Source organism: Orbicella faveolata, unplaced genomic scaffold (genome assembly GCF_042242905.1).
Source record: "Orbicella faveolata isolate gen_17 unplaced genomic scaffold, um_ofav_v1 contig_26, whole genome shotgun sequence".
NCBI lineage: Eukaryota > Metazoa > Cnidaria > Anthozoa > Scleractinia > Merulinidae > Orbicella > Orbicella faveolata.
Genome location: NW_028301554.1, coordinates 4,438,088 through 4,451,418, shown reverse-complemented (window position 1 = coordinate 4,451,418; position 13,331 = coordinate 4,438,088). Strand labels below are relative to the sequence as shown.

The window sequence follows — 13,331 nt, the reverse complement described above, 5'->3', positions numbered from 1 at the left end:
TTGACTCTTTCTACACCAAACTTGGCAGATGGGCAGAAAACCTATTGTAAATTAAATTGCGTGAAAAATGTCAGTAAATGTCAAAGTTGTGACGTCACAGTGATGACGTCATGTTTTTTTGCCACTTTTGAAGTTTTTAATATGTATGTTTTACAATGTGTTCGAAAGAGCACATCTAGGGGAGTTGAAATCTGAAAAAATTTTGTCCATATCACAAAAATTAAATGAAATATGGCATTTTTAAATATGAAAAATAACCCTGCAAATATGGGGTCCCCCCTTGAGAAAAATCCCGAAATTGGAGCCGCAATTTTGTCTCAGCAAATGCAGCTATGTTGCACATGTAATGTGCCAGATGACTAAAGCAAAAATAAAGAAGAAAATCGGGATAAAAAATTATCCCTCTAGTGTTGTTGCGTTAAAATTAGTTTTGTTACGTCATAACCTGTGACACCACCCGTTTTTTTTACTGTTAATACCATCCTAACAAAACCCAAAATCAAATTTCTAAAACCATACGATTTTTGACAACATCAAGCTTTCTATTTTGCTAGATTATTAGCCTTCCTAGAAAAAAACTGAAAAAAATAAACCAGAGAGACTGACTTAAGAAGGACAGTATGATTAAGCAAATTCCGGTGGGGACAGCAAAAAAATATTTAATTTACCATATCTCAAAAAATAATCATCATAGCAAAAAACGGTTTCCGGCATTTTACTCCTCAAGTCAAGACCTTTCCAATGACATAATCTTTACATCAGATTTTACAAAAAATTATAACACGTTTTGGTGATGTCATCAATTATGACGTCATAATCTGACATTTTGTCACAACTTCTAAATTAAAATAAACTGGAGAACAAAGAAAGCTCATCTGCCAAACTTGGTTCAGAAATATATTAACCAAGCAAATATAGCCTTCATGAAACATTTTTTTTGGGGGGGGGGGGGGTGGTTTGGCCCCTACGTGATTCTGATTAGCTGAGAGCAGTGCAGTTCAAATGTAACACCAGTGCATAAAATGTAACAACAATGCAAAAACTGTAGCACCAGTGCAAATTGCACATCATAATTCTGGATTATGATTGGCTGAAAGACAATAGGAAATTTTCTAAGCCAATGATATCACGTCAAATGATGACGAAAAATCCTCTGGCACTTCCTCCACGCAAATTTTTTCATGTTTATATTATTGATAAGTAATCAATGAGTCAATAACTAATCAAACGAGTTTTTCAGAAAGAAGCGGCTCGTGCAATTTCAGCTTTTTGAAAAACTCATTGGTACAAATTAATTCCAAATTGAACTCGAAACCTATGATTACCTATACCTTGCGGTGCCTCCAAGCAATCTTTTGCGTGACGTGATAATTTGCGTGACTCACTATTTGGCGCTTACAGCGGGAAGATAATCAGTCACGCGATTCATGAAGTTTCTTTCAGTGTAAACTCTAGCTCTTGTGTACCGCACGCTATTAGTCACAAATAGCTTACTGTTTATAAACTTACCCTGTTTAGCTTGTCAGTCTTCTCAAAAAAGTGGAACCCAAAGTGATAGAAACTGAAACAGCACTGAGGGAGTTTCCCTGCAAGACAATAGGAGGTCCAATAAGAAGTCAAAAAGAATCGAATAATACTCAAAACAATCGAATAAAAACATTGAAACGTAAGTTACATTTTTTAATTTCCATACTTTGTTGAATACTGACGGTAAAGTCTAATAGTTTTTAAAGCATATTGGGTTTTTTAACATAGCTAATATTCATTAAAATGGTTTTCTAGCTAGACAAAGTTCTTTCAATTGTTGTATGTTGCTGTTCGCTCTTTGGCTTACCCGTGCATTAAACACAATAGCTCTTAACTTAGTTCTGTCTTATAAGTTAAACGACAGAAAGGTATCGGTTATCTAATTATTACACTGTTGAAGGATCTTTCACAATCCTGGACCTCCCCATATAAATCTTGGCATTTTTGTTTGCTCTTTTGAAGCTTCTATTGCTTAACAACCACTCCAGTTTACTGTTTAACTCAGTGTTTACTGATTAATAACATTAACATTTAATGCTGGTTCCTGTCATAGACAGACTGAATTACTCTGAAGAGAAATAAGACAACTAATGAAAGCTACTTTTGTCATCGTTTTGTTGTAAAATATAGAAGACCGTGAATTTACTTTTCGTCTGTTTTTACTTTACAATGTAGTTTGCACGATTTGATTGATTTCAAACTCTGTTTTTCGATGACAACAGACATCAGGACTGACAGAGCCACAAACTTTGTTTTTTACTGGCAAACGATAGAGCGTGCAGTTGATCATCACTCTATGATTGTTTGAATTTCGTGGCTATCATAATACAGCTATATATCATTTTAACTAGTTAAGAGAGAAACCAGACGATGCAAAGTTAGCTAGAGCTGTACTTACCACGTCGGAACTTGCTTTGGAAAGTGAAACTACGAAAACCGCTAAAGGGTTCCTAGAAATTTCGAGAAAACACTGATTATCATAATGCGTCATGGATGGGAGATGTATTTCGAAGTTTCTGGAGTGTCAAAACGTCAGCTTGACAGGATGCGAGATAAGCTGAAAATCTAGGCGGGATGTGGAAAGCGGAATTCGGGATGAACATATCTTGGCGTGAGCAGCATGTGTTCCGTTCAACTAGGAAACGCGGGATACATTTTATATTGAGGGGCGGGATGGGGAATGAAAAGTGCAAGTCATGGCTACTTAATGACTGGCGGAATTAATTTAGCTTTCTGGTGTGTCTGTAAACACAAATGAGTTAAAAAGAAGGAGGTTTTAAAACAGCTTGCCAAAAGTGTTTCGGTCACACCAACGTCGCTACTTATAACTGCTTTTGATTAGTCTTTAAACACATGACGTCAGAGTTAAAAGTAGTTAGGGATTAGCGTCGACGTTGTGGTCACAAATTCTCTCAGGTTCTGACTTTGTGTTGAAAAAGGAAATTGACTGTGAACGGTTTACATCACTATTTTAGTCTACTACGAATATGTCATGTCAAAATTAAATTACGTAAATCTTTGTATTTTAGGAATGCACGTACGTATTTTGAACGAGCTTGTACAGCTAATTGACGTGACGTGTCTAAATAAAGTTTGCATTGTATTGTATTGTAAAGCTAAAATTATTATACATACTCACTAGCTTCGGTGAGTCACCTGAGTTAACCAAAACCAATATGCGTCGATAACAGGGTCTTTTCTCCTGAAAAGTAAGCAAAAAGGGAAAGTTAATTGAATTGTTCCTGCAGAAAACGGTGATTCCAAACAATCATTTGTGTGACTTAATTTTCTGCGTGACTCGCTATCGGCGCTTACAGTAGGAAGAAAATCAGTCACGCGATTCGTGTCGTCTCTTTAAGTGTACACTCTAAATCTTGTGTACACGCGCGCGACTAGTCACAAATAGCTTACAGTTCATAAACTTACCGTGTACAGTATGTCAGTCTTCTCATAAAAGTGGAACGCAAAGTGATAGCAACTGAAACAACTCTGAGGGAGTTTCCCTACAAGATAATAGGAGTTCCAATAAGAAGTCAAAACAAACGAATAAAAACATTCGAAAGTAAGTTACATTTTTCTATTCCCATACTTTGTTGAATACTGACGGTAAAGGATACAAGTTTTTAAAGCATAGTGGGTTTTTTAACATAGCTAATGTTCAGTAAAATGGTGTTTACTTAAAGAAAGTTCTTTCAATTGTTGTCTGTTGTTGTTTGCTCTTTGGCTGACCCGTGCATAAAACACAGTAGCTGTTAACTCAGTTCTCTCTCATAATTTAACCAACAGAAACGTTTCGGTTATCTAATGAATACACTGAAAGAATGAAAGATACGAGTGCAGCTATAACACTACTGGAAAATATCTTTTATGATTTGATTGCTACTGTTGGACATCTATTACCATGTAATTAATACACTGTTGAAAGATTTTACACAATCCTAGACCTTCCTCTATAAATCTTGTCACTTTTTTTGTTTTTTGTTTTTTTGGCTCTTTTGAAGCCTCTAGGGCTTAGAAACTAGTCCAGTTTACTATTTCACTCTGTGTCGGCTGATTAATATAATTTGCATTCCACGCCGGTCCCTGTCATAAACAGACTGACTTGCTCTGAGACAAGTGAAACATCAACGAAAGCTACTTTTGCCATCGTTCTGTAGTAAAATATGGAAGGCGGTGAATTGACTTTTCCTCAGTTTCTACTTTATAATGTACTCCGCACGATTTGGTCGATTTCAAACTCTCCTTTTTTTTATGGTAACAAACATCAGAACTGACAGAGCCAAAAACTTTGTTGATAGCTAGAAAGCGGTGGCTTGAGCTTGCAATTAACCGTCACATAATGATGTTCTGAATGACCTGGCTATTATAATCAAGCTCTATATTATTATAACTCGTGAAGATAAAAACCAGACGATGCAAAGTTAGCTGGAGCTGTACTTACCACCACGGAACTTGCTTTGAAAGTGAAACTACGAAAATCGCTTGAGGGGTTCGCAACTTTTTGAGGAAATATTGATTATTATAATACGTCATGCATGGAAGTTTATAGGTGCAATATTGAATGCGAGATACGGGATTAAACTCTTGGCGGGAGCAGCATGCGCTCATTTCAACAAAAAATGCGGGATAGATTTGACATTGACGGGCGGCGTGCGGAATGAAAAACACCAAAACACGGTTACTCAGTGACTGGAGGAATTGATTTAGCTTTCGGTAATGTTTCTAAACACTGATGAGTTAAAGAGTAGGGGTTTAAAACAGCTTGCCAATTGCGTTTCGATCACACCAGCGTCACATATTAACTACAACTGACTCAGATTAGTCCATAACTACATGTTTGTGGCAGGCGTTACTGTTTCAAATTCTCCCAGGTTCTTTCTTTGCGTTCAAAGAGTTTATTGACTTAATGATTCCAGTCTACTATGAATAACAAAGTAATTAAAATATTGATTTACATTCACTTGTTTTGGTTAGTCGACCAGAATGGAACCAAATTAAATACGCGTCAATAACAGGACCTTTTCCTCTGAAAAATAGAAGAGAAGGAGAGTTCAGCGAATTACTATTGCGCAAATGATGCTTGCAAACAATTATTCGCGTGATTTAACTTTTCGCGTGATTCAAAAGTAGCTCTTACAACAAGAATAAAATAAGTCGTAAGTATTCATGAAAACCTATCCCAGTGTAAATTTAAAATACTTAGCATCAGCTATACTTGTTATATGTGCAACCAACGCTATTAGACAAAAACAGCTGACAGTTTATAAACTTACCGTGTTCTGATGAAAATTAAACCAAAAGCGAGACAATAGGAGGTCCAATATTAAGTCAAAACAAATTGAAATTAATGTATGTTTCAAAAGACAATCAAATAGAAACATTGGGAAGTAAATTACATTTTTTCTATTTCCAGTCGCTATTAAATACTGACGGCTTGATGTCCAATAACTTTCAAAGCATATCTGGGTGACCATAGCTTGTAATCAGTGAAATGATTATCAAGCTAGACAAAGTTCCTCGTCTGTTTTTCGCTCTTTGCCTTAACCATGCATAAAACCCTATAGCTGTTAACGTATTGTGTTTTATGTTTCTCAAAGATTAACCAACAGAAACGTTTTGGTTCCGGAGACCCTGTTAGGGGTAAATTCCGACAAGCGACATGGCCTTGAAACGGCGACATGAGAGCTATGAATTGGCGACGAACGACAGACTACTGCAGCGAAATAGAGAAAGCGACACCAATGGCAAGATAGACCGACAACGAATTTCGGAATTGAGAATGCAGTGATTGTTTTAAACCTCTGAGTCGAAGTGAAGACGCATTTCCAGAGTTTTAAATGTGTTTTCCTCTCTCACGCGCGATGTCGACGGGTCGTGAAACCCAGGCTTTCTTATATATGCTAAAACGTCCACGTCGAATAAATCGAGTCCGTCATTGCTGAGCATTTTTTCTCACTATCAGTTGAGTGAGCAGTGCACTCAAACGCCTAAAAACACGCTTAAGGAAAAAGGAAAGAGATCTTCGACCGTCTGCTTCATACTTTTATTAGCGGGTCACCAGTAAAAGAATATGAAGCTGTATTATCAAAAATGGCATTATGGAAGGAAAAGAGAGACCGGGGAAAGTTGCCAAGGTCTTATCGTCTTCAGCAGAAGATAAGGGTTACGCTAAATTCAAAGGAAGATTATAGATAGCAGAGATTATCTGATTGAGGCCGTTGAGATTTTGAGTTAAAGAACGGTTGTTAAACTTAAACATGGTAAAAATAATCATAGGTTTGATTGTACTTTAGGTCCAAACACTGACTGGCAATTCCAAGTGTCTCAATTTCAAAATTTCCCGGGGGGAGCATGCCCCCACATCCCCTCGGAAGTTAGCAACTTCAGCGATCGAAAGCATGCCCAAGCCTTTAGAAGGCATGCCCCAATAGGCCTTCAGCATGCCCCCAGCCCCTTGGAAAATTTTGAAAAATTGAAGTAGCTAAGAAGTCTTTTCCTTCATTTTGAGTCGAAATGTGATGCTTTAAAAGTAACCATAAAGTAATCATTAAACTCACTGACCGGAGAAATGCTGGCTCTGCATAAGAATTCCTACTGCTGAAAAGTGTTCGAAGCAAGTGCAAAGCGTACAAGGAGTAAATTATATCCAAAGAGATACTTAATTACATATGTACTTGACTAAACCAGCAAGGAACCTTCAATGCGTGAGAAATAATAGTTTCAGTGTGAGAGCGCAAGATTGAATTCGTTTGCGTGAGCTTCATGCTCAACGCGTGAGACTTGAGAGCACTTTGTGGGTTTTTTTTTTTTTAAATAAACAAAGGTATCACGATTTGTTATACGTGTAGTTTCGTTTTAATCGAACAAGGTCAAATTTCCCGACACAACTCCTCTCAGACGAAATTCCGACAGGCGACATAGGAATCTTGCGAAATGCCGACATGGCTGGTGGCGAATTTCAGACAGGGGACATAGTTACCCCCCCCCCCCCCCCTAACGGGGCCTCGTTGTGCAATTAACGCACTGCGTGTGATCGCAAAACGAAAGATTAATCACAGTCCTGGACCTTCCAACATAAATCTTGGCATCTTTGTTCGCTCTTTTGAACTGCCTTGGGTAAATTAAAAGCCACTCCAGTCTACTATTGAATTCTGTGTCGGCTGAGATTATAGAATTTACATTCCAAGCCTTCCTGCCATAGAGAGACTGAATTACCCTGAAGAGAAATACGACAACTATTGAAAACTACTTTTGCCATCGTTCTGTTGTAACATGTGGAAGGGCGTGGATTAACTTTTAGTCAGTTTCCACTTTATGATGTACTTTGTGCGATTTGGTCGTTTTCAAACTATCGTTTCCCCATGGTAACAGACATCAGATCTGACAGATCCAAAAACTTGCTATGTAAAAGCAAACTATGAAGCTTCCAATTTTTATCACGTTTGTGACTAAGGTCGACATTACGGTTACAAATTCTCTCGGGTTCCTTCTTTGCGTTCAAAAAGTAGATTGACTGTGAACAGTTTACTTAACGATTTCAACCTACTATGAATAATAAAGCTTTTAGAATATTGATTTATACTCACTGGTTTTAATGAGTCGACCAGAATGAAATGAAAATGAATACGTATCAGTAACAGGACCTTTTCTTCTGAAAAGTGGAAGAGAAGGAAAAGTTAAACAAATTATTACTGCGCAAACAATGCTTGCAAACATTTATTCGCGTGACTCACTATTAGCTATAGCAACATGGGGAAAATCAGTCACGTGATTCATGTAAACCTTTCTCAGAGTAAATTTAAAACATGAATAATTAACTAATTCCATGTTATATGTGCACCCAACGCAATCAGTCACGGACAGGTTGCAGTTTATAAACTTATCGTATTCAGTTTGTCGATCTTAAGATAAAAGTGAAACCAAAAGTGCCGGAAACTGGAAAAAAACACTGTGAGAGTTTCCTTGTAAGGCAAAAGGAAGTCAAGGAAAAATGCAAACGTTTCAAACGCGGCTCAAAACAATCGAATTAAAACACTTCTTTGTAAGTGTGTTATTACGTTTTTTGCTATCTCGATCCATTTTTTGTCAACATACTAAGGGAATAGTCCAGTAGCTTTAAAGGCATATTGAACGTGCGTCACTTCGTTTACAGAGGGATAAATGAAATGTTTTTGCCAAAATTGTTCCCAGTACAATGGAACTCCGCCTTATGGTCACCTCGTTAAAGCGACCACTTTTTATGTCTCCGTGAAACGTCCATACTTTTCTTTATAAGAAAGCGCCAGCCCGCTAATACGACCAACAGCTACATTCTGAAATCCCAACATATATAATCCTTGATAACTTTACCCCATTCAGTATACGGCCACTCAAAAAGTTATGTTCTTCTTTCTATTGTTAATATGGTATACACTGATTGAAATCTCTCTATTTTTTAATTATATCTGCATTCGGGATGCTTTTAAAAGAGCAGCTGTTTAGAAGTGCAATTGTGATATGTATGTTATGACGTCACTTAAATTTAGACAAGTCAGGAAATTTGACCCCACCCCGTTAATAAGGCCAAATTTTCATGATCATGGCCCATTGGTGACCGTATTAACGGGGTTCCACTGTAAAATAGCAAGGTATATATTTTTTCTTTCTCGTGATTATGATGACTAAGCACGCCTGTACGTGTCACGCATGACAAGAAGAAGAGTTGATAGCTTTAATTTATGCTAACAGTGTCATGGCTAACAATGTTGTTTTGAAAGACCTGAACCATACCACTAATCTTTGGAAACTACTGTGCAGTCGCTGTCGAATTGACGTTGTAGAATTTTCGTTTGTCTTATTCTACGAAACAGCATTTAGTTCATATCACTTTCAAAAAAAAAAATGTAGATCGTGAACCGTCTGAATTTGTACAGAAGTAGGGTAGATTAATGAAGCCTAGAATAGAGAACGCAGCACGTTCTACAATAGCCTAGTTTTTGCTTGTTGCAAATAGGATGAACTTAGTGATCTACGCCTTCTATAAATTAATATCTACTCACCAGTCAGTCTGAATTAACAGGACGAATCCAGAATCAAACCGCGTCAACAACAGCAACTGTTTCAATGATAACAAAGAAGAAGTTAAGCAAGATTTACATCGACAAGCGTTACTTTTAGCGAGCGTTCAATTGCTTGATTGCATGTATTTTCTCGCGTGACTCATTGTTGAAGCTCGCAAACCAAATAAAGTTTGTCACGCGATCCATGCAAATTTCTTGCAGTGGAAATTATTCAATAATATTTAACAGTAATTAATACCGATCTTTCTGTCAGAGTTATAAGCTCATATTTGAAGCACGATGAAAATTTACGGTGTTTAGTTACACCATCTTGACATCAACATGAAACCAAAACCAAGAAACTGAAATATATCAGTGAGAGAACTTCCCTGTGAGTTAGTAGCAAACAATGGCACATACAAATAGAATAGCTGCGAAACAACTTAATAAAAGAGTTCTTTTAATCTGTGTTACATCCTTTCCTATCTTCATGTTTTTGCTAAATGTTGTTGCTGACCTCTCGATTCGACTTTGAGCTTCGATAATCGTGTTGCTAGCATATTGTACATCAATACACACAATCCAATGTCACAAGCAGAAACAACAGAGAAAACTACTCTCTTAAGTTCTATAGAGAAAGGTTGCCACCTTCTCTTGATATTTTTCAACAGACGTTTCGGCTAATGCTTAAGCCTTCATCAGTGATATGGAGGCGAAGTTCGTTGTCATACGCTATTTATGGTTATTCCCCAGTATTGCATTGCGCATCCCTACTGCGCATAATTTCACGCGTGATTAGCGCGCGCGCATTAAAAAATGGCGGCTTTTTCTTTACAGCTGGACCTCGCCATAGAGGTAAATCGTCATTTTCTCGCAAACGAGTATGGTGACCTATCATTTTTTTTCTGTTGTTTTGAATTGAGTAATAAATTTCTCTGTGTAAAATAAATATGGACCAATTCTCAGTGTAGAACAAAAAGCACTCGTCGGAAACGTGAATTTAGCAAGCAATCCTGACTACAATCATGGTGCTATTATAAGGATTTATTGGGTACAAACAAGGCGCTGTTGTTCCTAAACGAACATGGGGACCCCTCATTTTTATTTCAAAATGTAAGTTCCTATAATATAAACAGTCAATAGGCAAAGTTTCACAAAAATCTCAGTACAGGTTCTATTTCAGTGGAATGACCTTAAAGTAACGTAACGCGAAGCTTGTGCGCGTGACCATGTAATTCATGCTCGCGCGATGCCTTTGTAGGCTTCTGGAAGTACCTTTTTCCATGGAACTTATGACATCTCCTGGCTACACTTTTTCCATTTTCAAACCACTGTCTATTGTCTACGTGATCTTTGCATGAGCTGATTTATGACCTTTGCCATGTTCTCAAATGAAAAAAATAACCACTTGCTCGATAATTTCCTCGGCACTAATTCGTGAATCCGGGTTTTGAATTAAAAAAGCCAAACAAAACAAAACAAAATAAAGCGAAAAACTGATATCCAACTTGCTAAATGCAACTTATGACTGTGGTTTCTGTAGGCAACCTTGATACATTTGGCAGCTTAACCGACAAAACCCAAAAACCTAGAATTAAAGACAGATAAGGGAACGCAAGAAAAAAAGGTAACGCTTGGTGTTGTGTAATTCTTAATTATCATTTTCAAGATACGAGAGATTGCAAACTTTTATTTGTGTCCGTCACTAACTGGCCTACATAATGTAGTTTTCACGACTTGATCGATGACATTGATTAGTTTGGGATAAATCTTTTTTTTGTGATTTTATAAACATCCTTGCAGCTATTCTGTGGTCATGAGGGCAAACAATACTGCTATACTTGCCACAGAAAAGTTCTAGTTTCAAAGGTGAGGACTACGAAACATTGGGGTGTGTTCCGAAATTCCAAGAAAATAGATCATCATATCACGCATTTCTTTGTCGGTATTTGGGATGGGTTTAAAAAAGTATACAGGATGAAACTACCCTGTGGAAAGATTTAATTTGCACACTTCGGTAAGCGGGATGTGTGGCTATTTTATAGTTAATGGTGGGATGCGGAAAAATATTTCAAAAACCAGGAAATCGCATTCTCTTCGTGAACTCTACAGTTTTACCTAAAACGTCTCTAAGGAGCGTGAACTAGCTCAATGAGCATGGAGTGCTCCTCTAGAGGACAGAAAAATAAAATATAAAATAAACAGAAATATTACTACTACTGTTCAGAGTTTATTCGCTATCCTCGGTGCCTCCCTGGGTCCTCCCTCCCCCAGAAGGGTAACGTGAAGCGCGGGTGTAAATTGTTTCGTCTGATCCACTGAAGACACCCAAATTATCAATCGAAGAGAATCGAACTTGTTTCTGCCGAGCCGGGGCTAAATCAAGTTATATGCGAACGATTATCATGATTATATTCGAGTTTAAATGGTTAGTGATTTTGTGCCTGCAACACATAGCAAATTTGTATTAGTTTTCGCCGTTACAGTGAGCCCAGTATGCATACAGCTTTTCGTAACTGAAAGAGACCCGTTCTGTGATCGAGTTAGGTTCTACCTTGGCCTTGGAGATGAGCAACGTCCTTGTAAAGTGACTATCATAAAGGTGTGTTCTTGATCAATGACAGTCTTATCTCAACCTCGAATGTATTCCCTAATAACCGGTTGGCAGACTTATACCATTATGAAGCACTAGCTAAAGCAGGTTACTAATAGACCGCAAGCAGATTAGTGCTGGCAAGAGGATTTCATTCGGGATATCTACACCGTAACAACTAGACTATACAATATCAGGAGCCCATTTGAGGCCATGTTCATAATATACCGAATAAGCATATGGATATGATATTAAACTGTTAACAGTGGAAGCCGAAATGATGTAATGTTTAAAACAAAATAAAAACGAACTTACCGTTTCGCAGTAGCCAGTGTACAATGAGTCGTCCGTTCTTCGAAAGAAAAACTGCACAGGGACGTTTATGTGTCATTGCTTATATAGCGTGTTATTCGCATAAATTATCGATCTATAAAACCATTTCAGTTTCAAAACATTTGATGTCATTTGATGTCACAAGCGGAAACAGAAAAATATGAAAAAGAAATTGTCGTGGGTACGTGAATTTTGCATGAGGGCATTATGACCTTTGCTCATGAATAGACTTTGTACCCATGAATGCGAAATGTCACAAATTTCCATTTTGGTTTCTGCAAACAACTCTCGAGACATTTATCAGCAAGTACGCCCCATAAAACGCAAGGTAGCGATTTGCAGACGCAATACTTTATAAAAACACAGAAGGGCGATCGATCTAGCAATCATGAACTTACAGTGTTAGTTGTGCGATCTTAAGATTAACTTCAAACAAAAGGCGATCAACTAAAATAACACGAGGGACTTCCCCTGCAAGACACAGGAGAAACAAGGACTGATACAAAACATAGTTAATGGAAGGGAATGGTTATGAAAAACGACAAAGTTCTTTGTCGTATGTGTTTGTTCTTTTTTTCGGCTTTAACAGAGCGCAAAACAAAGTTGTTGTCTAATACTGAGTGAAGAACTAACCAATAGAAACGTTTTTGTTACGTAAATCATGCATAGCTAGTGTATGAGCGCAAAACAAAAGATCGTGCACAGTCGTGGACCTTCCAACATAAATCTTGGCATTTTTGTCTGCTCCTTTGATATTTGCAGGCTTTATAGCTATTCTCATCTATTAAGGACTATGTACAAAAGGATTTAGGCACATTAACCAGAGAACCAATCATTTCTAAGGCGTGTTATATCCGTTGTCATGTTCATTCTTTTCTGAAAAAAAAAACAAACAACAACAACAACAACAAGAACCGAGATACCCATACGACGGCTTTCAAATTCATCACTCCATTTACTGTAGACTTCTTGATGAATGATACAATTGACTTTTCAGTTTCATGTCATGGTGCTTTACAACAAATAAGCGCAACTTAAAGAGAACTGATATCGCTCGTCCTTTCGAAACTTCCATTTGCATTTAACACACGTAAGTTTGTGAATTTACTGTTTGCATCAGTTGCTATATAAAGAAGTTGACAAGTTTTGTTCGACGGCTTTCTTCCTCATTTACCTTGTAACCGACAGACAAATTACAGAATAAGCCATTTTCAAGTTTGCGATTTATCATTGTTTTGTGATTTAATAAATATTTGAACTATATCTTTGAACGATATCTTCTTCTCAAATGACAGGGTAAACAATGCAAGATTAGCGTTTTACCACATTAGAATTCCCTT

General features: G+C 37.4%; 1 protein-coding gene and 1 pseudogene across 1 annotated transcript; both read right to left on the bottom strand.

Moving 5' to 3' along the window:
• Positions 1–13,331, bottom strand: part of LOC149107735 (uncharacterized) — a 190,004-nt pseudogene that overhangs the window by 165,278 nt on the left and 11,395 nt on the right.
• LOC149107736 (uncharacterized) lies at positions 1,410–12,284 on the bottom strand. The gene is made up of 6 exons (XM_089295878.1): positions 11,974–12,284; positions 7,614–7,678; positions 3,454–3,530; positions 3,184–3,229; positions 2,426–2,477; positions 1,410–1,586 (listed from the first exon to the last, which is right to left on the bottom strand). The coding sequence occupies exons 1-6, from the start codon at positions 12,047–12,049 to the stop codon at positions 1,498–1,500; spliced, it is 405 nt and encodes a 134-aa protein (XP_089152004.1). The 5' UTR covers positions 12,050–12,284; the 3' UTR covers positions 1,410–1,497.